This window comes from Colius striatus, chromosome 13, assembly GCF_028858725.1.
Source record: "Colius striatus isolate bColStr4 chromosome 13, bColStr4.1.hap1, whole genome shotgun sequence".
NCBI lineage: Eukaryota > Metazoa > Chordata > Aves > Coliiformes > Coliidae > Colius > Colius striatus.
The window spans coordinates 12,358,934-12,383,621 of record NC_084771.1 but is presented as its reverse complement, the minus strand read 5'-3'; the positions used below and the strand labels follow the sequence as shown (position 1 = coordinate 12,383,621).

The 24,688-nt window shown below is 45.0% G+C and overlaps 1 protein-coding gene across 4 annotated transcripts in view; it reads right to left on the bottom strand.

Annotated features, from left to right (window-relative positions):
• PLS3 (plastin 3) overlaps positions 1-24,688 on the bottom strand; it is a 51,882-nt gene that overhangs the window by 6,069 nt on the left and 21,125 nt on the right. For all 4 annotated transcript variants that reach the window (XM_062006434.1, XM_062006432.1, XM_062006431.1 and 1 more), the window contains exons 2-9: positions 14,948-15,026; positions 7,908-8,071; positions 5,353-5,482; positions 4,787-4,919; positions 3,532-3,613; positions 2,724-2,889; positions 1,427-1,569; positions 30-125 (exon numbers count right to left, since the gene is read on the bottom strand). In XM_062006434.1, the coding sequence (XP_061862418.1) occupies positions 30-125; positions 1,427-1,569; positions 2,724-2,889; positions 3,532-3,613; positions 4,787-4,919; positions 5,353-5,482; positions 7,908-8,071; positions 14,948-15,014 (981 nt within the window). In that variant the 5' untranslated portion in view covers positions 15,015-15,026. The remainder of the gene's footprint in view (positions 1-29; positions 126-1,426; positions 1,570-2,723; positions 2,890-3,531; positions 3,614-4,786; positions 4,920-5,352; positions 5,483-7,907; positions 8,072-14,947; positions 15,027-24,688) is intronic.

Sequence of the window (24,688 nt, the reverse complement as noted above, 5' to 3'; positions counted from 1 at the left end):
CATGAGGACATGACAGCCTGAATACCTACATTGAAACCTGACATGTTAATATCGATCTGAGGCTCTCCTTCCTTCTGCCCTTTAGGTGCGATTTGATTGAGGAGGTGGAAATAAGCTCTGGAATCCTGAAATGGACAAGAAAAACAATTGAAGTCTGCTGCACAGCAGTGAATAGACCATAACAATTCATTTCAGGATCATCTTTAACAAGACATTGTGCATAATTGGCTTATGTACCTTGACTGAATTACCAAAATCTGTAAGCTTAAAAGAGAGCATAATGGCAGAAATCCAGGCAGCAGAAAAGGAAACAGAAAGAGAAAAGGTTAGAAATATTTAAAACTGTGGGGTTTAACTGTTTAAAAAGTGCCTTTGCTGCAAGCTCTGGTGGCACAGTCTCCTCTCCATGGCTGGAGGCAGTGACCCTATGCTGCTAGCTCTCATGGTCCCCACACCCAGATGTCCCAAACCCTGAACCAAGGCAGCCATCCCTACTGCTACAACAATGGAAATGAGCATGCAAAGAGAAGGTCCAGGCAAAAAACTGATGACAACAACTCTGAATGTCTTCTCCTGTGCCTGCCTATTAACTACAATAGCATAAAGGCTATGGGTGGTCACAAACTAGGAGGAGCAAATAGCTATGGTAATAATTTACCAACTACAAGTGGTTTTAGCCCTCAGCACTAAGGACCTCAGCTTATCCTGGCAACCTATAGGTTGCTCCCCATGCACCACAATTATCTGGGGTTTGTTCCCACTCCATCTTGGAATCCACTTTAGTCTTGTTGGCCATGTAAATAAGCTCCAGAAACCTGCTGAGATTGGTGTCCAAAAACCCCACACTGACCAGGAGTCACCACCCTCCATTTCTCCCTAGTGCCGAGAGAAGAGAGCCAGCCCTTAACATCTGAGAAAGACCTGACAGGCTCCCTGTTCCCATTTCTACTCAGCCCAGTGTAGAGACTAAGGAATCTTGTTTCCCTTCCTCTCTCCTGGCCACAATGTTTAGGATGAAATGCCATCACCTGCCAAGAGTGTGTGGAAGTCATGCTCCCCAGGGATGCAAATGAGCATTTCACCCTGTCTGAGCCATCTGCATGCCCTTGACAATTTATTTTCATCAAAAAAGACACAAGTTGTACCAGTTTCCATGTTTTAATAAACAACAGCCTTGCAATAAGACTCCACTAACACTGGAAGAAACACCCAGTTCAACACTGGGCTCAACCTCATGGCAAGAGATAACACTACTGTGGTACCTTAAATATACCATTCCTGAATCCCCATTAAGCCCACTCAGTGCATTAAGGTTAAGAAAGATCCTATCTGCAGATGAAGGACCTAATTTACACATGCAAAACTCAGCCCTGGCTGGCTCCCAGCATTTTCCCAGGCACACACAGGTCAGAAGAGATGTCTGTACCTTGATATCTGAGCTGAAGTTATTGATTTTGTGCCAGCCTGCGTTTTCCAAGTGGAAGTTGGCCCATCTTAGGAGCAGCTCTTCTGGGGATAGTTTCATAAGGTCCTCCAGATTTTCACCATCACGAAGTAAGGCAGCCAGTGCTAGAAGAAAAATGCTTGTGAGGGGAAGGAAGGTGTTTTCAAAGAGCAAACCTGCATTCCAGTATTAGAGCTGCAGCAATATTTCAGAGGGAGAGGGGGAGGACAACACCAACTACTGATTAAGTCAAAATAATCTGGGTATTGGTGGAGTTTCCCTGAGTGGGCTGTTACACAGAGTATGAATGATCTACAGAACTGTGTGTAAAAAACATTTTCCAAGTTCTTGCATAACAAAATTCTCTGGATTTTATGCGCAGTCTTTTAAGCTGATGACAGTAAGCTAAATACCAAATGTACTTCTAGCTCAATGGAAAAGTGCTTCCAAGCAGTTTCATAAGCATTGTTCTTAAAAAAAAAAGACAGAAAAGACAAGATAAGCACTCTTTCAGCTGGCTGGTGCTTCCCCCAATGTGAATTTTCAATCTAAGCCAAACAATGTCACCACTTCATGACTGGGAAGTTTAAATAAAAGCCTCTCCATCCATCTGGGTGCTCAGATAGCCCATGCAGGAATAACAACACCTTTTTTTTATTATGTGAAAAGTTCAGGCTTTGGAGGCTTTCATGTAGGACCAGGCAAGCACAGAGGGAGAGCTGCAGCATCACAGTGCCAAGAACAAAACAAGAGCTTGGCCACAGCACTGACAGCAACAAGAGGGATCTCGGGAGAATCAAATCATTGTGAACATGTTCCCAAAGAGTTCCACTGGGATTTTTTGGGAGTACTTTTTTGAGGAAGATGTGTGGTTGCCTATAAACCTAAAAGGATGCAGGCAGCTTTTGCCACCTCCCACCACCAGCAGGTACCTACAGCTGAAGTACATTGGGAGCACCTGCCCAGCCCGAGGCACCACGAACCAACACACTCATTTGCACCCCAAGGCTTGAGTCAAGATGCATCTAAAGTTACACACTTGTGTCCAGCCAAGGCTGACACACATTACCAGGGTGGCACAACCCACCTACCTGAACCTGCTTCACAGCTATAAACAGGCTGGAGAGCACTCAGCTTGCCACAAGCTCTGACAAACCTGAAGGCGAGTACCCCCCCTTTCAGCAGAGAGGAGCAGGAAGAGGCAGCGGTGGGGCTGGAGATGAGATCACAAGCAATGGGGTGTTCATGCTTTACAAGTAGTCACTTGAGTTTCATTTACCTTCATTTCTGCTGAGCTCGATGTCGGCGAACAAGCCGATCTTAATGATCTGCCAGAGGAGCCCAAGGACCAGGTGGGGTTTCCCTTCCCTCAAGTCCTCTGCGCCAATATTGACAACATGACACCCGATGGCAGAGGCAGAATTCAATGCCAGGTTCAGGTTCTCCTGCAAACAGCACAGCCAAGTGAGATGCAGCTTTGCCCTTCATTCAGCACCAGCAGAGCAGAGATTTTCCCCCTTGTCCTTGCTCCAGCAGCTCGGAGGAAATGCTCCCAGCTCTCTCCAGGTGAAGTTCTAATAGAACTGTGCTGGCAGCAGGCTGAATTGGTAAGAACTGCACTAAGCACCAGGGTTTAATTTCAGCCTCTGGTATTTAGTTTCAGCCTCTGAGTTAGTTGCATCTAGTGGTGTCCACAAGAATAAGGCTAGAGAAGTGTTAAGTTATACAGACACACACAAGCACCCTTGCAAAAACAACTGTTGTGCTATGAAATGATTCATCAATAGCCAACATCAGTGGCCACGTTGTTTTAAAAGGACAGTGCTGTATCTAACCACCACACCAGTATCAGGTGCACACAGCATTTCAGACATTTTACCCATTTTCTCATGAAATCAGCATTTTTGTCCTTTGAACTGTGCCCATAGCTCTGTCAATTATTCACAGTACAAAACCTGCCTCTAATAATTAAATGGCAGTTATAAAACTTGCTCCTTTCCAGAGTTCCACAATAACACCCCGAGCCACCACGCTGTTTCCATTCATTCTACATGAATATGACTTTCAGCAAAAACACAGAAATGTACCTGAATGATGAACGGTGTGAGTTTCTTCTTGTTAATTGCTCTTTCATCAATTGTGTCCGGAACAGAGAGATTGATCATTTTGCTGGGAGGAGGAAAAACAACATTTGAACAACGTGTCATGTTTAATCTCAACAAAATTCAATGTACTGTTACCAGCAACACTCATTACAGTCCATTTCCTATGTTTTGGTTTTATATATTATATGGTTTTTTGGACAAAAATCAAGATTGTGTAAATCAGAAGTTAATATTTACGTTATCAAGAATGTATTTGTAACTAATAGCTAAGCCTGAAACCTTAAACATCTTACTGGCCACTACTGATCTCAGCTGCTGGAGCTAAAAGAGCACATCAATTATTCATAGTGCAGTCTCTGAACTAGCGAAGACTCACTGCGGTGAGTGTCAACAGAGTAGAGAACACTAAGACAATGAGCTTCCTCCTGTTGTAAAGGTGCACTACTGGTGGCAAGAAAAAAGTGCCCCAAAAAAAGTGCAAAGACTTTGAGAGCTCAGTGAGGGGCATGTGAGCACAATGCATTTTTACTCAACAGAAAACTGACAAGTTTTTGCTTGTGCACAGCTCACTAAATAGATCTTGTGTGTGATACAGAGTTATGTAAATTCCAGGTTGATCCAGTTGTCCACTACAGTCATTCACTCACATGTAAAAAAACAAGCCAAACCCACAAACCTAAAAGAAACCTCATGCATAGAAAGCAGCTGGAGTTTAGCAGCCCTGGATGCCTTCTGTTTTCAGCATGCAGCAACAGAAGTTACTTTACTAATTTAGTGTAGCTATTATCAAACTCAACATGAGGATTGCCAGAAAATCCACTGCTGGGTTAATTCGTAAGATCACTAACAATGCCACAGAGGTTACCTTCTGTCTAAACATCCAAGAAAATGTGTTCTTTCACATATCTGCTCTCCTCCAAGCTACCTAGCATCAGGCTTGCACCAGAACAACTTCTGCTCCCACAAGGTACCTTCTTCCCTTCATCAAACTTGGTCTCAAGCCCATATAAAAACACCAGACAAACATACTGGCTTGTGAAGTTGGCATCAAAGCTGAAACATCACACAATGACAATGAGAGCCTGGGTGACCAAACTCCTTTTTAGATGTGCAAAACATTAGGAACACACACTAGTCTCAAAACCACCCTAGAAGAGGATGAAAACTACAGTCTGACAGAGCTATTTTGGTGGTTGAAATTGGTTTTTTTTTACCTTCAGAAGCCATCATGACTTACCATAGCACAATCCCATCTCCTACAGCTTTGAACAGGTCATCTGTATTTGGATTCATTGGAATAACATGCCTACAGTCAGGATCATTTTCCAAGGCTTTGTTTATCCAGTTGACAAAGGCATATTTTTCTTCCTCTAAAATAACCAATTTAACCAAAATAAATTTAATACAGGCTTTTTCACAGCATAGCAAAGAATCAGTATATAACAGCCCAGGGAAATAAAAACCCCACTATATTTACCACAGTATTTTACAAAGTCTAAAGAAATGTGGCTTTTACTTCCAATGACCAGAATATTCCTGTTATTTACTCATTACTCAACACCTTTATCATATTCAAGCGTGACACAAGGACTTCATCAGCAAGCAGTTAACAAAAGAAGTAAGCACACATTTCATTTACACATTGCTAACCCTGCATTAACCTCTAATTCTGTCCTGCTCTCACCTTGATGTGAAACTCTTCAGAACAAAAGCAAAGCTCATGGCAAGGCAGCAGAAATCTACTGGCTTTGGCACAGAGCCTCCACTCACCAGAGAGAGAGGAGCTGAAAGGCAGAACAATACCTGAGTAGGAGTGCTGCGTCCCTTCGCTGGAGAGCTCGGAGGTGCCCCCGATGGCACAGATCCCTTCCTTCCTGTTAATGGCCTTCCTGAATGTTTTAGCAATATCACTGCTTTTCACTTCTTGGAAAATCTGCAATTTAAAATGCTCCATTAGACAAGAAAAACTTGCCTTCCTAAAAGGAAAGCACCACACAAGATGCTGCTACTTTCTTCTCGGCTTTAAAGCAAACTTTGTAGTAAAATCAGCAAATGTGAAGGGCCAAGGGTGTGGTGGTATTAAATTGAACACAGACAGTGGGCAGAGAGCTGTTCTCCTCTCCAAAACACAGTATTGCGAGTGCTGACTGAAATAGAAGCATCAGGCATGAAGTACCTCACATACCTTTACCTTTTCAGGTAGATTTCAAGAGACCATGAGAAAAAACAAGGTGAAACCTTTGCAGTCTGAGAGCAGGTAACACATGCAGCAGTTTCCACAGGACCAAAAGTTGAGAAAGCTACTGTGCAATTTTAACCTTTCTGTGTAAGCCAGATGCTCGTGCAACTTCAGTTGACACCAAAGACTTTGTCCACAACCCAAGAAACCATTCTCTTTAAGTGTGTAACAGTCAAATCTGCAAAAATGTGTAACAACAAGCACTCCACGTAAGGATTCCCCCATTGTCCCAACAGCAGGCTTGGGCTAAGTGACAAAATACCCTCACATTTGACAGCAGAAGAGATGCTTTAGAGGAAAGATTACGTGTGCCATTTGCACAGGTTATGTTTTACTATTAGTAGCCCTGAGTTCCTCCAGAATTGAGGGACTATTAGAAAAAAAGCCCATTCAGTGGCTTGAAAGCCTGCTGGAACTCCCTCCAAACTTAAAACAGATTAGTTTTAAGCACGCTGAAAATTCAAATTAAATGTATGCAGGTTCTCTAAATGCTACCCAGAAAAAGGCAATGAAGCAGAACAGCAAAGTATTCCTATTAAAAGAGAGGAGGGGATCTGCCTATGTTGCTGCAGTGGTGTTGGGGCAGGGCCAGCCCACTGGCTATCACACCTCACCTTCCTCGTCCCTTAAACACAGGGAAGGTGACAAGCCAAGGCTGATGATGCAGTGGGGTTGTACTCATCAAAACCTCCTCATGGCACACCGAGGTTTTCCTTGTCAAAACCATTTTCTGATCATTTACTAGTTATCAGGTAGAGCTGAGTAAAGACACAAGAGCCCAAAAGTTTTGGGGTTACCATTTGCTTGGTTCTAAACACAATGATTTTGAGACATTTATTTCTTTTAGAATTTGTTGCACCAACTACTGTTATTGTACATCTTTGACAATCTGTCCTTTAATGCTGAGCTACCATTAAGTCACTTGGCCTCAACCTCATCATTTCATCACATCCTTTGTACTATAAAGCCCAGCAAAAGTGCTCAGAGGATTTGAAATCAGCAACAGCTCTGCTAACGAAAATCCCACAACTAGTCATTGCTTCTAGTTCTTTTTCTAGTTGCCCACAAGACACTTCGTGTTCATTGGTACCATTCAAATGAGACCAAAGAGATTTATTTCTTCCCTCCTAGTGCAAAGTTAGAGTTATGGACCAGCTCAAACCAACAGCTGAAACATGCACCCAGCATGCAAGTGTTCACAAACTGCAGACAAACTCCAACTTACTAGTTGACTCCGAACTCAAAAGTTCAGAGGGTCTGAAAACAATTAAGGAACAGAAGGTGAAGATAAATTAAGAGATACCAAGAAACATAACTGGCATGAAAACAGCTCCCTCAATGTACTGCATGTGCTTGTATTACATTTTTCAGCATTCAGAGTATAAAAAAGGATGAAGAGATGGATATTGAAGCAGTATCTCAGGAGAGATATGCTTTAATAACATTTTAAAAACCCACAAAATTCTGATCTATTTCTATAGAAAAAGGCTGAAAATTAGACCCATCCTCCAGCTTCTCCCATCTCCTTACTCCTGTTCTTCCCTTTTAAGGCAACAGACGGATCTGAATTTTCCTAGATCCACAACTAGGACTAATCTCCAAGTCTGTCTTGAAACGCCCTCTCAAGTCTTTAGCAAATACATGTAGTGTCATTAAACTGAGAAAGGAAATTGTACTACTTCACTGGGAAAACAAGTATTCATCAATATTCCTGGGTAAACTGAGTAGCTTCCAGTCAATGCTGTAAGCTTGAAGAACTGGAAGTCTTTTTTTCCAGTTGTTACCTCATGTGGAAATGGTCTTTCAGCTTCCAACAAAGTTTTTATATAGGAAAAGCACATGGATTGGATTCTTTTTTGGTTTCACTTAAAACCCAATATATTTCCCCTATGTCAAAATCCAAAGGTTTGCAGTAACAGCACAAAACACTGGTCAGATGCAGAGATCTGTACAAAGAATTGATTTATACATGGCAAGCCCTCAGAAGTGATCAGTGTGTAGGAAGAAAACTAAGATTAAGGTAAATGGCCGAGAAGCCAGGTTCAATCTCTTCTGTCTGCTTCCTTAGCTTTGTCTAAAAGAGCCCCCCAGGGTGTGGAAATACAGAAATACCACTTACATAGACAAATTCTTCAAAACTAATCTTCCCGTCTTTATTCTTGTCACCATCGATCATGAGCTTCTGGATGATCTCTCTCACTTTGTACCCAGGGAGAGGCAGGTTGGCTTCCTTGAAGAGCTCGTGCAACTCATAGTCACAGATGAACCCGTTGCTGTTGAGGTCTGAGGAAAAGAACAGGCAGGAGAAGGTTTTAGAAGTGTGCCAGTACCCCAACAGGACCAAGTCCCAGACAGTGGGGCAGAAACACATTCCCCATGCTTAAAAGAGCTTTATGGAAAGCAGCCTGCACACCAGGCACATGTACAGACATGGAGGTAATGAGGAATCTCCTACTGTGCCCCTCACAGCATATCTGTTTTGAGGCCACATGGCACAGAGCTGCTCAAAGCTCACAACAAAACCACCAAGCAGTAAACTGTGCAATGGGCACCACCAAGAACACACCAGGTACCAAAGGCACACAGTAAATACACGTAGTATACCTCAGACAGGGTCCCAGCACAAGCTGTGACATCTCTCCAGCTTTGGGCAATGGCAGCTTTGAAGCAGAGCTGATGAGGATGGCTCTCAGCCTGACCCAGCCTGGTGTAAAAGTTTCACAACAGAGCATCTGCATTTTCATAAATGCTCTCCTGAGTGTTCCTTTTCACATCTAACTGCAGCTGCCTTTGCATGTTAAAAGCAGACAGGAATGAAACGCAGCACTTCTCGCTTTTTGAACAGAAAACACTAAGTCAGCTCTGCATTTACATTTTTTTACCATCTAGATGATGTTATCCATTTATCAACGACAGAAAATGACAGGCAGATATCTTAATGCTGCACAAGAATGCTTTGACATTCAAGCACCAAGCCACAGTAGCACTGCATGCTCAGTGAGGCCTTATCACCCAACAGAGAAAGAAAGGAAGAATCTCATGTGAATCTAGAGCTTTTCACATCAACAGATCCCAACCCTTTTGGGCACATCATCACATCTATTGACTCCAGATGGCAAATGCAACAGCCTCAGCCTTTCTTCAGGCAGGTGAGGTTTTTCTGTCAGGATGGACAGGCATTGGTTGGGTGCCTCCTTCCTCGGGTTAACCAGGATGAGCAGATAGCATGGTTCATTCACAGCTTCAGCCAAGTCGAGCCCATCAATAGTCAAAGCATTTGAAGCAGTCAGACAGCCCAGATTCACACCCCAAGACCCTCCAGCATGGTTGGAGAGACAGGGATTCAGGGCACATTGTGCTGTTACCAGCTCAGCAGTGATGTTAAAATCTCTTTGCTGTAGGCAAGTAGTATAGACAGCCCAGGGAAGTTACTTCAGTGCCTGAGCTGCCACCTCCTTCCCAGAGGAGATCCTGATTACTGCTGCTGGTGAGGAATACCTTGATGGGCTGAGGAGGCACAGACTGGGCAGTTTCCTACAGCTGTCTGTTTCTCAGGCTGTGTGATGGAAGAGCTGCACCAGCCCCAGGATTTGGTTCTGTTCAAAAGGGAACCCCACACCACAGCCACTGAGGTCAATATTTATACTTAAAGGGAGTTATTTTCAAGAACAAAAGACAATCAGGATAGCTCTAAATTCCTTTTTTTTTCTTTAAAGCACATTCTGAAAGTCAATTTTCTCTTCATGAGATGTCAATGGTGGTGGTTAGGTTTTATTTCTTAGCAATGTTCCAGCAAGCAGTATGTCCCCAGCACCACCACTCCAACATTCCTCCTTTTCCAGGGGGGTTTACATTTGTTTTTGTAAGTCAGCAAGAAAAGTGAAATTCAAATGCTTGCTGGCAAACACAGAAAGTAACACAAAGCAAACCTGTAGTCCCTCCTACGTCCTAGCTCCTTGCTCTCAAACTGAAGAAGAGCATCAGTTCCAGTGGATTAATAAACATATTAAACTAAATGTCAGTGCTTACAATAATGCTGACAAAATTAAGTGGTTTAGGCCAATGATTAACAATAGCAACAGTCTGCTGCCTGGCCTTCAATTTCAGAATTTTATTCCAAAAATATATAGGCTTACAAAGGCAAGTTTTATTAAACAGCCCAGCCTGAGACATCATCAGCAAACTATTTCCCCTTTAGATAAATCACAGCTTCTTCTGTCACAGTTTTCATAATACTAAATCCAACTCTGTAACATGCATGTCTTCCCTGTCTCACAGTGAAGAAAATTAGACAAGGGATTTGCTAATCTCCAGGGCCTATGGACCTGAAACAAACCTTTTATTCTCACCTTCAACATGCCTACAGCCAACACCCATTGCTTTAGCTTGTGCTTGACTGAACTGACCACAGTTCCTTGCCATGCTGCCAAATTAGGCAGATAAAGCCAGAAACACCTGTTCATCACTTCTTCCAATTAATCCACCACTTCAAACTCTATTTTTTACCCAAATTTTAGTAGGCAAAGGACAGAGAGAAAAATGAGGCTTCAAAATACATATTGTATCCTTGGTAGGACCATAGATGTGGTTTCACTTCAGATTAGGTAAAAGCTTTCCTTTGGCTTAAGCACTCAGAAGTGTTTCTGAACCAGGCTTGCATGTGCCATGCCTGAGCCTAGTCAGAAGTTAAAGGGAAAAACACAATATATGGTATTTCATGAGGCAGAAGCCTGTTGGATGAGACAACAGGGAACCAAACTCCAAAGTCTCCACTTCTGATATATGGGAGGGATGCACGGGTAGAAGGATGCTGAAATCTGTTTAGAGCCCAGTCCTATATATGAAGCCCTGTGTGTCTTTTAAGGGTACAATCTAATCCAAGGAATTAATCCTCAGCCTTGAGTTTATATATTTGTCTGCTTGCAGAACAGAAATCATAACTTAAAACCGGTGATTGAAATGCAGCTGAGGAGTTAGCCCAGGCTATTGTCTGCTCCATCCACGCTTGCTCAGCAGACCTCAGCCTCAGCCTGAAAGCATCAACGGTGACTGCAGGGCAGATATCAGCAATTTATTGCAGCCTAGGTCAACATCTGCCTGTTTTGAAGGTTTTATTCTCCCCTGCAAAGCAGCATCTTCCCATTCCTCTGGCTGTGTCTAGTTCAAAGAAAATCTACCTCTGCTCACTGGAAAAATAGAAGTAAAATTAGCAGCTGTGCTGCATAAAAAACCATCTGAAACACACACGTGTGACTCGGGAGCGTGGCACCAGGAAAAACAGTGCCCAGCAGGAGGGGCTGCACACCAGTGGCTCTCAGCACCTGCGCTGAGCTCGGCATGTAATAAAGGGTGATGCACACACTTTTGAGTGATGTACCTTAACTCTCTCAGAGCCCAAGTTCTTCCAACCCTTAATGGTATCCCAAACACCCATCTGTAAGAGTTACTGGTGATAGTATCCTGGGGAAAAAAATGTAATCACTGGTTTACTTCACAGACTAAAAGGGCATCTATCCCCCAGAGAATTTGGGAGTAGGATTTACAAGCAAGATAGGTCTGTTGGTTCAGCTGCAAGACTCCACATCAAGTTACTGGGGTTTTGCAGTGAAGATGCTTTCTTGTCAAGTTTTAGCTTCTTGGTTATAGAAGGGCAGATTTAAGTGTTAAAGCCTGGTGGATGTGCTAGTCCATGGTTTTTGGCTTGGTAGCAGAGACCAGTAACCTTAACAAGTTTTTGACTGTGTAGTGGAATATATGAACCCTGTAAATATGACAAATAGGCCTGAGACTCCTATCCCACAGGGCAGCTGCCTCCCTTCTTGCTGTCACTTTCCCCTCTGACATCACAGTTAAATGTACAGAGTAGCATCATCAAAATAAAAAGCGGTCACTTCTGCAGCACCAGCAAGTTCCATAATAATTTCTAGCATTCCTGCAGGCCCACCATATGGTACTTTGCTGGATGTCCTGCCACAGGGCCAGACTTCAGATGCAAGGTGATCTAAAACCCCTCTTTAACAGTATCTGAAAGGGTATGCAGCAGCTGAGGAGCCTGTCAAAATAAAAACCATCCCAACTGAAATGTTTCGGCGTTCAGCCCGCAACTACTAATGGAAGACAGCAAAATTGTTTTAACAGACCAGCTACAGCCTGGATTCATTAGAATGTGCCTGATGGAAAGGAAACTACAGCACATCTGAAGTTTCCTATTTCTCCTGAAAGATGCATGCATGCCAGCGTGCTAAAGCTGCGAAAGGTCACGCAGCGATGCCCAGCACCATCTTCTGCCCAGATGCAGGTGGCGCAGCAAAGCCACAACAAACAAAACCCAAAAGCTGATTCAAGCTCTGGCTCAGCTTCCTCCCTTAAAATAGCTTAAATAACAGGATGCTAGAGGGGAAAGTAACCCACATGTTTCCTTTTAAGGATATATGCTCAGCAGGACACACTCAAGCAGGATCACAGATCCCTATTTGCCTTAAGCTAACATTTCAGAGCATTGTTTTACCACCTTGCAGCAGTGAACAGAGTGTTCAGTTGGGTTACAAGTTTGGAATACTTTGTGTTTCCAGAATAGATGCTTATCTCTGCTATTAGGGGCAGGGAGAAGGAAGACAAATAAACAGAGCAAGTTTACAGATTTTGTTCTGCCACGCCTCTGCTATAAAGTGCCACCATTTGCCCAAGTACATACATACACACACTTGTTCTACAGGGCAAATTCAGAGGTCAGCTGAGATTTGGAGCAGCTTGCTCTTCTCCCACTAACCTGTGGGTCATTCAAAGCCTAGACGGTTCTTATGCCCCATTTAATTACTTTTCTCAGATGTCAAGATGCTTTTTTCCCTCCACTACTATTTAACACTTGGATCACTTCCAATACAAATACCTGGCTGTAGGATGCTAGGAGCTGCACGTCTAAGCTGTAGCTGACTTTTGTGCTAACCTTAAACCATGGTTTCTCACCCATGGACTGCTTCTAGTAAGCAGCAAATAACCTGTGAGACTCTTGCCTTTTGCTAGCTGTCAGAGAACAGCACAGCAGCTGCACAGGAGAGAGGGAATATCTTCAACTGGCATGGAAGGCAAGTGGTGACACACCTTGCAGCATCACCAGATGTCTCAATCCAGTCCAGCTGCAAACAGAAAAGCTGGTCAAATGCTCACCTTCAAAGTACCATCAATCTACACAACCACAGCAATAACTTGCCTCATGCTAGAGTTAAAGCAGGCTCCGGGAAGCCCATGCAGCCACGAGTTGGAGCAGGACACATCTTCATGAGCAGAAACCACCCTGCAAGATGCTTCCTCATCTCCACATCTCCTTTACAATATCCTAGACAACAGTCAGTTGAGCTTTGCTATAACCACACTTCCCAGCTGTGCTCCAAGTCTTCCAAATAGCTGGAAGATGAAAGAAAAGTTTAAATAGCAGCCTCAGTCTAACTTTTCTTCACAACCACTAGGGATAACATTAGGAGATTCCTGTGAAAGTCACCCAATTAGCAACCAGTTCTATATCCCAGGGCAAATATGGCTCCTTCAGGAAAAGAAGTGCTTGTGGACTGCCATGCCTAAAGCACACAAAACAGAAGGCAGTTGAAAAGGACTAGCAGATCTCATCTCACTTGTGGGCATGTCCAGGCTAATTATCACATTTCTAAATAATACCTAAGTTTTTACACTGCTTTTATAATTTAAAATCAAACAGGGTCCCACCTCCTAAGCAGGGTGAGCTGGTTTCCTAAGCCATGCCAGGATCTGACTTGGGTTTCTCTATGTTTCCGGTGCAAAGGCAACCAGCCAATCTAATCTTGATAATTTCCCCCCACACTAATGACAAAAAGCCACCACATTCCATCCAGGTTAATCATTTTAGGTTTATCCAAGGACAGAGCAGCCTGCCTGCATCTCATTTTTATTAAGGTTTCCACTCAGAGGCACATTAGGCAGCAAGAAGCAAAAAGGTCACTCGTCTCCCTCTGTGGCAGCTCAATTCTACCTACCAAAAGAGTAGGAACAGAAGAGGGAACTGCTTAACATGCAACTTGCTTCAAGTCCCAACAGGGGGTAGTGCTCTGTGATAATTATTTGTCTTTGAAACTCATATTTCTCTCTGCAGACTGCAAATTCAGAACAAGTGAGAGTTCTAAGAGCCACCCTACTCTAGAGGGCAGCTTACCCGATACAGATGTGAGGCAATTTGTATTTATAACCAGTGCTCCAACGATGCCAATGTCCAGTTAGGAAAACGAAACACTGGCTCTGATCCCTTGTGCAATTCATCCCTGGGCAGTGCCAGTCCCGGGTGTGGTTGCCCAGCTGCATACACTGACCTCAGCCCAGCTCCCATCCCACCCCTCCCTGGCATTTCTCTGTTCCTCATATCAGGAAACTAAACCAGCAGAAAGCAATTTTGTCCATGATGTCAGTTTTCTGCCCATTTCAGCTTCCCAGAGCAGTCTGCCAGAGGCTTCTGCAGGGCCAGTGCAGGGGGAAAGCTGGAAGGCAGGTGAAGCAGCTCAGGCTATGTGAGCCCTGGGGCATGGAAGCCTGTTAAGAGAGGTCAGGACAAGAGCAGAAACAGAGCCACCAGCGGGCAATGCGCACGAACTGCAGCCCCAAAGCACTTCATTGTCACGGCAAGTCTCTGCATAATGGCCAAGTAAATAGATGCTAATTAGGTTTTGCCCACAAGCTCACCAAATGCCGTGTGCCTCAGATGTACCTGCACAAACCACAAACCTCACACCTACATTTAGCAGCTGTACAGCTCAGTCAGTCTGCCAAAACCAGTATCACCAGAACCAAGCACTGAGCAAGCCCTCGAGTGCTGTCTGGGCTAAAAATAATGCAATACCTCTTTGGACATTTCTTCTGCCATCAGGAACCAACAAAGCCCACCCTGTAGAGACAGAAGAAGGCTGTCTGCCAGTGCTCACTGACAGCCAGACTGCCTGTGTCCCTTTCTTTGTGCTCCTTGGCTAGAAGTGACAAGCCACAAGCAATAAAGCTGCCAAGGGACTCCTTGGCACGAAGAAGATGATGAAAGCCACAGACTGCCCACATCCTGCCAGCACGACTGCTCGTGGGGGTGGGATAAACCCATTTCAAATGTACAGCAGACAGGAGCAAGAGTCCTTCCTCACTGTTACTCACCAACTTTGGCAAAGGCCTCCTTGAGTTCCTCCAGCTCATCTTTGGAGATTTGCATGGTGTTGGCCATCTCATGAAGTACCTAAAGAGAGAAAAGGGATACTGTGAAACCAGGCTGTAGTTTCAAACAGCAGTATAGCAACAATTCGTACTGAGGTCACTACAGTTCTCAAAGCCACATTTATCTTTCCACTAAGAAAAGAGATGTGTGAAACTCAGAATATGGGAAATGTACCCCTTTACAAGTCAAAAGTCCCATTAGCCTTGTTAATATTTAGCTCTGTGTATTTATTTTATGGGCTATGCTGTTCTGCACACACTAAGGTACCTGCTACCAGTGTGTTCTTCAAGTCTGAAATACATCTCCAGGGATTTTCCACAACTTTGAACAAAATCAGAAACTAGAGTTAAAAATATGAATGCAAGAGATGCTGAATGCTCTGCCTGTCTGTCCCCCAAGAGCACACAGCTACCAAAGCCAAAGATTCTGAACAGTATCTGAAAAAGGTCTTTTTGCAGCAAGTAGTATACCTAATACTGTTTGTAGAAAGGAAATAGCCTTCTTTTCTACAAGAGAATGGTTTGAATAAACACCTGCCTATTTCCCCAGAGTCAGTCTCTCAGTAAGCCATGTAAAGCAACAGGCTGTTTGCGCTGCCACTGACCCCTTCCACCCTCCGGAGCAAGGCCTGGCAGGAACGTGGCATCGGTCATGCTCAAACCCTGAACATGCAGAAACTCCCCGTTGATCACATGGTGTTAAAGAAACAGAGAGGAGGAAGCATACAGTTCCTACACCCATCTGCTGTAATCATCCTTTCCAAGTACTGGTTAGGTGCTACCCAGCCAGCCTGGGCAGGAAGTACCACCATGCAGATGGAAAAAGGCCAGTGACCTGCCCATGTCCCCTTCCCATGGCATTTGTGACAGCAGCTTCAAATGCCCTGTTGGCACTTTCACCAAGAGAGCTCAGCGACTGAGGGAACAATGCAAACAGGGCAACCTCTGTGCACGAGCAAAAAGGCAGGCACTGGTTGGCACATTCTAGAACACATGCTAGCTCTAGCTCAGGGTCTTTGAAAATGGGGATCTGGGCAGGCTCAGTGCAACTTCAAATGAGACTTGCATCCCAAGAGTTTCCAGCTCCCACTTTTATTAGCTACAATCACCATACAGTTGAGAAATAAAAGGTTCCTCGTCAGCCTACGGGAACAGACACAGCTGCTCCTTCTCTGAAAGCAAGAAGATGAAGGGTGAGTTCAGGTTTACAGACCGTCAGAAGGCAGGATCCTGAACAGGCTGGCTCACTGCTCAAAGGACAGGAGGCTCAGTTTCAAAAACGCCTGTGCTCTGATTAGCAAACCTCTTTTGTCTCAGGCTCCCAGCTACCTCTACAAGCACTTGTTAGCTTAAGAACACAAGTTTGCCTGTAGCTCTAAACGCTCATTTTCTGTAACGCTTCACTCAGTCTGGAAAGGACGAAGCGGTTGGAGATGAGAGCGATGGGCAGGTGTGGCAGCCTGGGAACGCAGCTCAGGGAGCTGCCAGCAGCACAGCAAGTCAACAAGAAGTTGCATCACTGCAGAGACATGAAGGAAAGCTCATCAGACCCCACCTCCCTACATCTGCCAGCAGACAGGACAAGATTTCTCACAGGCAGTAAAAGTCACCAACAGCAAGACAGGCAACTCTATCATTGGGTTCATACAGCAAGGATGGGGCAGGGGGAGGAATTGCAGCAAAGCTGCAGGAGACTGACAGGGGAGAAAAGGCACAGGGGGAAATTTTTTTACTCTGTTTCACGACCTTAGGCTGGTTAGCCAAGGATATGCTACCACACAACCCCTTAAGGCAAGATGCAGGAATGCTGTGTGCTGTGCTACTCAACTGGCCAGGTGGCCAGTCTGCCAGGCTGGTACCTACCCCCATTCACTCTATGGCTGCCCCACTGGCCCAAGCCTTGGTGCCACCAAGACCTGGCTGGTATTTCCAGGGGATAAAGGAGTTGCTCAGCAAGAAAATCAGCTCTGAGCAAGTTCAGTGCACGCTACAGGAGGTGGATTTCACAACTGGCAGAAACACTTGGGGAACACCATCAGGAACAGAGGCAGTTTTGGCTACGCAAGCAGGCACGTGGCATGAGCTGCCAGGCAGGAGAGACCCAGCTATCAGACTGAAAATTCAGCCAACTCTCCTTCACTAGTTCTGCCTTCTCCATTTGCATCACTTCACTTTCAAACTGTGAGGATTCTCCTTAAAAAAGGGATTTCCAAAAGCACTATTATCTAAGCATTTCATTGGAATTTAACTTGCTGCCACTGTCTTTAACACCCAAACACCACCATAAACCAAGAGCTTTTAAAAAAAGCTTGTCTGTTTGACTTTATATCACACTGGATACGCCCTGCAGTTGTTTGTGTGAGTCTTCACTTAAAAACACTTCCCTTCCAGCCCCAGCTCCATCAGTAAGTCTACAAAATAGGTTTACCTCTCAGTTTTCATATCGCTTCTCTTTCTCTGCTTGTGAGGAGAGAGGGGGAATATTAACCAACAGAGAAAGAGCAGACACCTGACCTTGTTATAGCTGTCTGGGAAGGGATGTTATGATGTAACAAAACAGTATATGAAAAGGTTAGTGGGCCACAAAGTCACAAGTTGATGAGGACTGCCAGGCTGCAAAAGCCAATTTCATAGAGTTTTTCTTGCAATGGAGAGGTATCACAGCAACACTGGCACACTGGGCTGGAGGGCACGAGGGTTTCCCAGATTTTTGATGTGTGGGACTCTTTTTTTGTGTTTGTTTTTAATAGCTGAGTCTAGGGCAGGCAGAATCATGTTTTTCATTCACTTGCATTTTTAAACAAGAGGCTTTGTCTTCACAGACATAAAAAGCCCTTTTATCACCCTGGCAGAGGGATCACAGATCAGCTGCCTCCCTCGCAGCCCTGTGGGGATGCAGCGCCGCTGCTCACACCGCACCACGTCACTCACTTCTACCGCCAGCAGAGCCTCTGCCAGGGCACGCAATGACAGCCAGAGACAAACTCACATTTAAAGACCCTTTTTAGAGGGAAGAAGAGAGCCTGAGGAGAAAATAAGAAACAGAAGTGACACACACCCATTTTACACCCAGGTAACAGATGGTCCATCAGTCAATGCACAGACTAACAGAGCACGTAAGGAAGCAATTCCTGCACCAGATCCTTTTTGCTCCTGCCTTCATCCCTCACCCCACATAAGAAAACCAAAGGCAGCTCTGTAACATACCAATGCAAAAAAGCAGCTTCACAGAAGAGAGTGGCTGGCAGACAGTGCAGCCCATTTCTGTCCTCTGAAACTTCCCTGTGTAGTGTAGATCAGAGCTGCTTTAAGTACATCTCAGGTTTTCAAATATCAACTCCCTTCCCAGAGAGGGGCTGTATAAAGTTTCTGTGCAAACAAGTTTTATGGCTTCTAAACACACCACAGTCACTGAATCGAGGTTAGTTTATTTGCTCTCCAGACAGAACTGCAATATGGGCAGGTCAAATCAAGCTGCCCCAGCCGTGTGTTTTAACAGCTGTAAGCCACCTGGAGACAGGCCATTGCAGTGGGGACTGACACCAGAGGGATGGCTCTGCTGCAGCATGCAGCACTTCCAGCACAACTGCCAGAAGCCAAGCAGGACATTTGGGTGAATTAACTGCTCAGATGGCAACTTAAAAACACTCAACCCAAGAGAAAATGGTCTCAAGGCTCTTCCCCAAGAGAGGATACCCTGAGAGTTGCATCCTGAATAGAGGATTGGTGGAAAATGGGAGGGTGGGGGTGGCAACAGGGAGAGGAAAGGAGCATTCAGGCATTCCCACATCTCTGAAAGCTGGAAGATTAGTTCCATTTTGAAGGCATATGGCAACCAAGTATTTCCTGACAGCCACTTGAACACTTCCAACAGAAACAGAGCTGGAATTTGCTGTTGATCCAAATGAAAGAATTTGCTTTCTTAGCAGCTCCACATCAGTTTTTGAAAAACTGAGCTGCTCTGTCCCTCCCAGACCCGCCCTAGTTTCATATCCTTACAAATGACTGATTAAGAGCATCAATTTGTTTACTTAAACAGGCAAATGCAGAGACACATTAAAGTGTCAACAAAAAGGTATTCACATGCCCTTTTCCATTGGATTTTTTTTAAAAAAGAGCAAGCTAGGCCTAGTCTGGAGCAATGACTCACCCCCTGTGCATCCCTCTTTTCAGAGGAACCTGTGGTTTTGCTGCCTTTTCATGACAAGACATAAGAAGGTAAGTCAGTCAGCATTAGCTAATTAAAAATACTTCAAAACCCTTATATCTCTGACCACTAACCCAGCACATATCAGTCTTGCTTCAGGAATAACAAGCTGGACAGCCACTCTGTGTCTTCCCCGGCCAGAGCCCCCAGGCTTGCAGCATCCACCTCCTCAATTTGGAGAGAATTCTGGTGATTCAGCTGAGGTAGGATTTGTCCCCCAGGCTTCCTGTGGCTCAACCCCATCTTCCTCTTCCTCTGTTTTGCTGGTAGGGCTGGGCCCTACCAAGAGCCGCATGAGAGAATAAGGTGGGCATCCACATTCCCTTACTTCCCTTGCCCTATTCTTCCCCATCCCCCCAGCTCCTTTTGAAAGGCATGTGAACATTGGTCAGCACAAAGTCTTTTCTAACCCCCTGCTGCAACAGCCTCCCCATTACTGCCACACAGTCCCCCTTCACTGAGCCAGAGCACTGTGCCCATCATGTCATGGCTGTGCAGGCTCCAGAGCTGCTGGGCCAGCCCAGAGCAGCCACTCTGCTCAGGGCAAAGCAGTGAGGGAAGCAAGTCTCTAGTAAGGGCTGAAGGCCTGAGTTTTCTTTGCATCCCTTCCCAGATGATTGGGATGCTGCAGGGGATGCTGCAGCGATCTCCTGACACTGCAGGAACCTTTGCCCATGGGCACTGACCATCATTTGGAAATGCTTTCAAGCAGAAGGCACACATATTGCAGACCCCCACTCCCTTTTTCCCACTTTCAGACACACCCAGCAGCTCTGCTAGCTCCTTTTTCTGGTCCAGTCCAAGCAAAGCCTTTGGTGTTTTACAGACAACATCTTCAAACTTAACAGTGACAGGAGGTCAAAGCTTACAGTGCAGAGACTTGGTCTGATGAGTCCTCCAAGATAAATACTGCTGCTTTAGGGGAGAGACAGGGAAGTTGAGATCAATGGCCTGTAAATGAAAACCTATCTAAGAATCCATCCTCTCCTGCTCATAATCAGTTTGTGTGTTTCAAACAATGTTTTGTTCATCAATTTCCTCCGAAACAGCATCCACTCATTACCTGTGGTTATTAGCAAACATCAGGCTGCTGGAAACACATAAACTTCTATTTGGCAATTCCAACAGTCACTGGGCAGAGGCAGAGGCTGAAACCAGACCTTCACTCTGCTTTAGTCTTTCCACAAGGTGACAGATGTGCTGATAAGAGCAGGGATTGGGAGATGCCACCCCATCCACAGACACCGCACCACTTACCAACAGCGTGACACTGCTAGAAACCGCTGTCCCCCAGAAATGACTTTGCTGTTCCGCTTTGCAGTACTCATGCATGCAAAACACAGAAGTGTCCTGTTGACTCAGTTAGCTGTTTCCCCTATCTCGGGAGGAAAGGGGCATGCAAAGCTTTGAGCAGGTACTTCTTTGCAGTGCCAGACTTGGCTGAGTAGCTGAATCTCTCTTCCCTTCCACCAAACTTTCTCAGACGGATGCATACAGGCCTCAACACCGAGGTAACTACAGCTCTGCTGTCAAGGCCTACAATGCTTTAGCTATTGAACAGCAATCACACAGACTCAGCTTTACTTCCCTATTAATCCATCTCTCCTCATCCATGCACAGCACCAGACAGGCCAAGGACCAGCTAGACACAAATCCAATTTTTATATTGAACTTCTTTAAGTTCCTCTTGCTAAACTGACTACCTCCACATTTCCAGCTTCCTCAAGCTACTGCCTTTACACACCATACATACACCCAGTACACACAGAGCACACCCTTTGATTTGTTGTGCAGCCCACCAGCTGTTATACAGCCACTTCCTGCATCCCAGGGAAAGGACTTGGGACTGCAGGCAGAGATTCCCATTGCACAGGCACCTTTTGCACCACTTCTTCCCAATCCTATGTAGAGATTACCTCCAGCTGCTGTTTTATAAGCATCTCTAAATCAGCATAAGTCTCATTAGTGGGTTTTGCTTTATACTTTTTCAAATCCCTGAAATTGTCATGCTGGGAGACACAGGCTCCCTGCTACGCTTATTTTCACCTGAGAGCAGACTGTGAGACTTTGTTCCAGTCGTTACACAACTCACCAATGCTGCAAGGGAAAAAAATCTGTCAAACCCATCAGTAGCAGAGACAGATCCTGGAGTTAGTCACTGAACTCGGCTTGCCAGCAGCTCTCTCCAGATTTAGAGGAGTGTCTCTGGACACACACCCTCTTCCATCAGCAGGTTCAGGTTAAAAACTCAATTTCTCCTACCTAGACCTGCACAGAATGATGTCAGAGATTTTCCTGAGCAGTGCTTGGGTAGATGCCCAGCAGGGATCTGGGCTGCACAGAGGTAAGGTCATTCCAATGGAATAGGAACAACCACGGCAAACCAGTTTTCCTATACCTTCTGCCTAGACTTGCTGCCCCAACGTCCCTGGACAGCCTGGGCAACCTGATCTTTCACTTTTTGCCTGCTGTTCAAAATATTTTCTCCCTTCAAGACAGAACCTCACTCATTGGCTTTGATCATGTGAAATCCTTAAAAAAACAACTGCTGACCCGTCACCCGGTTCACATGCCTTTGACTCCCCTGCACAGACAAGGAGGCTTTCTAGGGTACAGCCAGGCCCAGATAACAGTCAGCATGTTTAGTACCCTGGTTCATAACTGAACTATAGCTGCTACCCACAGAAAACCCAAACTCAGCATCAAACCCATTCACAGCACCAAATAGGAATCAACTCCTTGCTAAAAGCCCAGGAAAGCCATGTCCTCCAGGGTAGCATCCACATCACTGGAAGATGGGGATATGACACAGAAATTTGTAGAGATTTGAGTACACAAATCCCACTGTCTCCCAGATAAAGAGAACAGAAAGACAGCAAGCAGTTGAGGATGCTCAGCCACGTGACATCCAATTGCCCAGAGGCTGGAGGGGAGCACAAACAGGAGTAACACATACTGCACATGAAAGGGGAAAAAACCACCTTACCCAGCCTTCAATACAGTTCTCCCCATCACATCCCCATTCAGCCCTGAAAGACTATGAGCCAGAGGTGCCTCTGATGCACGTTAAGGAGTGGCATGCAGGCCTGGAGTGGATGGGAGTTTGCTTTCCCTCGTGACCCAGCTCGTGAGGAAGCTCAACTGACAGAAGCATAAAACTGTTTGGGACTCAAATGGAAGCACAGAAAGCTCTCTGCAGACCTATACTCTTCTCTGACAGCTCCTGACACGGAAGATCAGGGCCAAGTAGATTGGATAGATGGTCAAAGCAGAGGCAGTGCTGACTTTCAAGGAGAAGAGCAGCTGGCTGCTTGATCTTGAGCTGCACTCACACACCCCATGAGGCTGCAGACTCACAGATACGGCATACCAACTGCCTCACTGCTCCAACTCCATCACCTGGATCTACAGACGACTCACAATCTGCAGAGCTCAGTAGAAAACAGATACAATACTGCTCAAGGCACCAATGAATCCATCCTTAGAAGCCTCTTTGAAAATATTCCTCCTAAATGTTGCATTTTGGCAGATGTCTGGTTTTAGCAGAGCAACTACTCCAGGATCAGAGCACATTTGAGACCATAGCCTACTGTGTTGGTTTAACTCACTTCTGAATTTCAACAGTTTGTTCACATCAGTTGAAAAAGCAATCTTCCCCATTAATAATTAGTACTAAGTGAAACAGGTGATCCTTTCAAGACCTCTAAGGAAAGGAAAAGCTGAACATTCATCCTGCCTGGAACTTGCAAAAGCAAGTAACATTCAGAGATAACTTAAACCTAAATGCAAGAAGGTAAAAGAGGGAGGGGGCAGGGGGCAGATACCAGCTAATGGGCTGAGACTCAGAAGGCTTAATTTAAATTCCTGACTCAGGCACAGAAAAGCCATGCTAGCCTCTCAGGAAATTCTTGTGTTGATACTAATTCTTATTCTTGAATAGCTCTCCAAATAAAGAGCAGCATTAAACACTTCCTTCTGCTTCTTCTGTATCTTAACCATAAATGACTTCAAGAAAGGATCCAATTCTTACTGCCCATCACAAAACTCAGGCATAAGGCATCCCTCATTTTATGACAGGACTGTCAGAGCAATGGTAGGAAAGGCGGTGGGTTCCCTGCCTGCGTAAGCAAGGAGGGATAAGGGTCACAAGGCTGAATCACTGTGAATTTCCTTCCCCAGAGGCAACTGGGACCTGCTTGCCAAGACCTGCAGCTTCCCCTTAACATGCTTTAAGCATGTGTGTTTTGATTTCCCAATATTCAGCCCAAAAGGAGCTCAGTACCTTACAAGGGTGCACTGCAGACCTCAGCCTGTGCCCTGGCCCCCAGCAGCTGGATAAGGCCCTTGAAAGGCTGAAGGGTGTTGAGGCCAGGCAGCCCAGAGCCTCCACCCTCCAGCTCTCAGGTAGCACCTTTGTTTGGAAGGTAAAGCAATTGATACTCAATTTGCCAAGATAAAGCAAGAAGTGTTACTCAGTCCATTAAACCTCCCTCCCGCCCAGGTGGGGGAATCAACCCAATCCCTAAATTAAATCACAGTACAGTCACTGCTTATTCAATGCCAGCAAACAAGCTCCTGCAAGCCAAACATGCAGCATGACGGTGCCAATCCCTGGTGAGCTGGACAATAGGGAGTTTCAGCAATTAATTTTGGGAAGGTGGGTTTCGTGCAGCCTTTTAGAAGGTACAGCTGCAGTGAACAATTATGCAGACTGTTTTTATCAGTTTGAAGGTAAACAGAGCTGTCCTGAAATGGCACAGCCAGGGCTGAAATCCTGACAGCCCGACGACTGCTGCTCAGATGATAAACACTCAGAGAAGTGTGTCAATGAATGTTTTCTTAAATAAGAAACAAACCACTAGAAACTACAAACCATACTCTAAGCATTGGAATTGTTTTAAAAGTCTCTTAAAACCCAGCAATTTGAGTAACTGATGTCGTACTAAAAAGAGATACCGATAAAAGAAGAAAAACCTTTTTTCCATCCTCCTCCTGCTCCTTGTAATCTTGTTTAGAAAGCATTTGGGAAAATGGAAAGAATTCAAAATAATTTGATTCAGAGGAGAAAAAAAAAGCAACCCTAGACTGCAATAAATCAGTGTCTCTGCATCCCTGTCCTAGTGGCTTCTGGAAGCAGAAAAAAATCCCTGTAAATTCAACACAGTATAGACCCTTTCTATCCTTAACACAACCAAAGACATTAATCCCAAAGATTAATGTGAAACCACTAGAAGAACAGGAGAGCTGCTGTCTTTGCCTCCCAGGAGGCTGCCATGACAGTGAAATCAGGGTTACTCTGACAGCAGGGTGTTCCCCACGTTTCTCTGTAATTTAAACTTAATACAGGGAGGAGCAATAGTGAGCAAGAGGCAGCAGTTGCCAGAGCAGGATTAGCCAAGTTCCACTCTGTGACTCTTGCATTTTGGACAAGCATTAATAATTTCTGCAAAATACACCCTAATTAGTAGGTTTCAAGA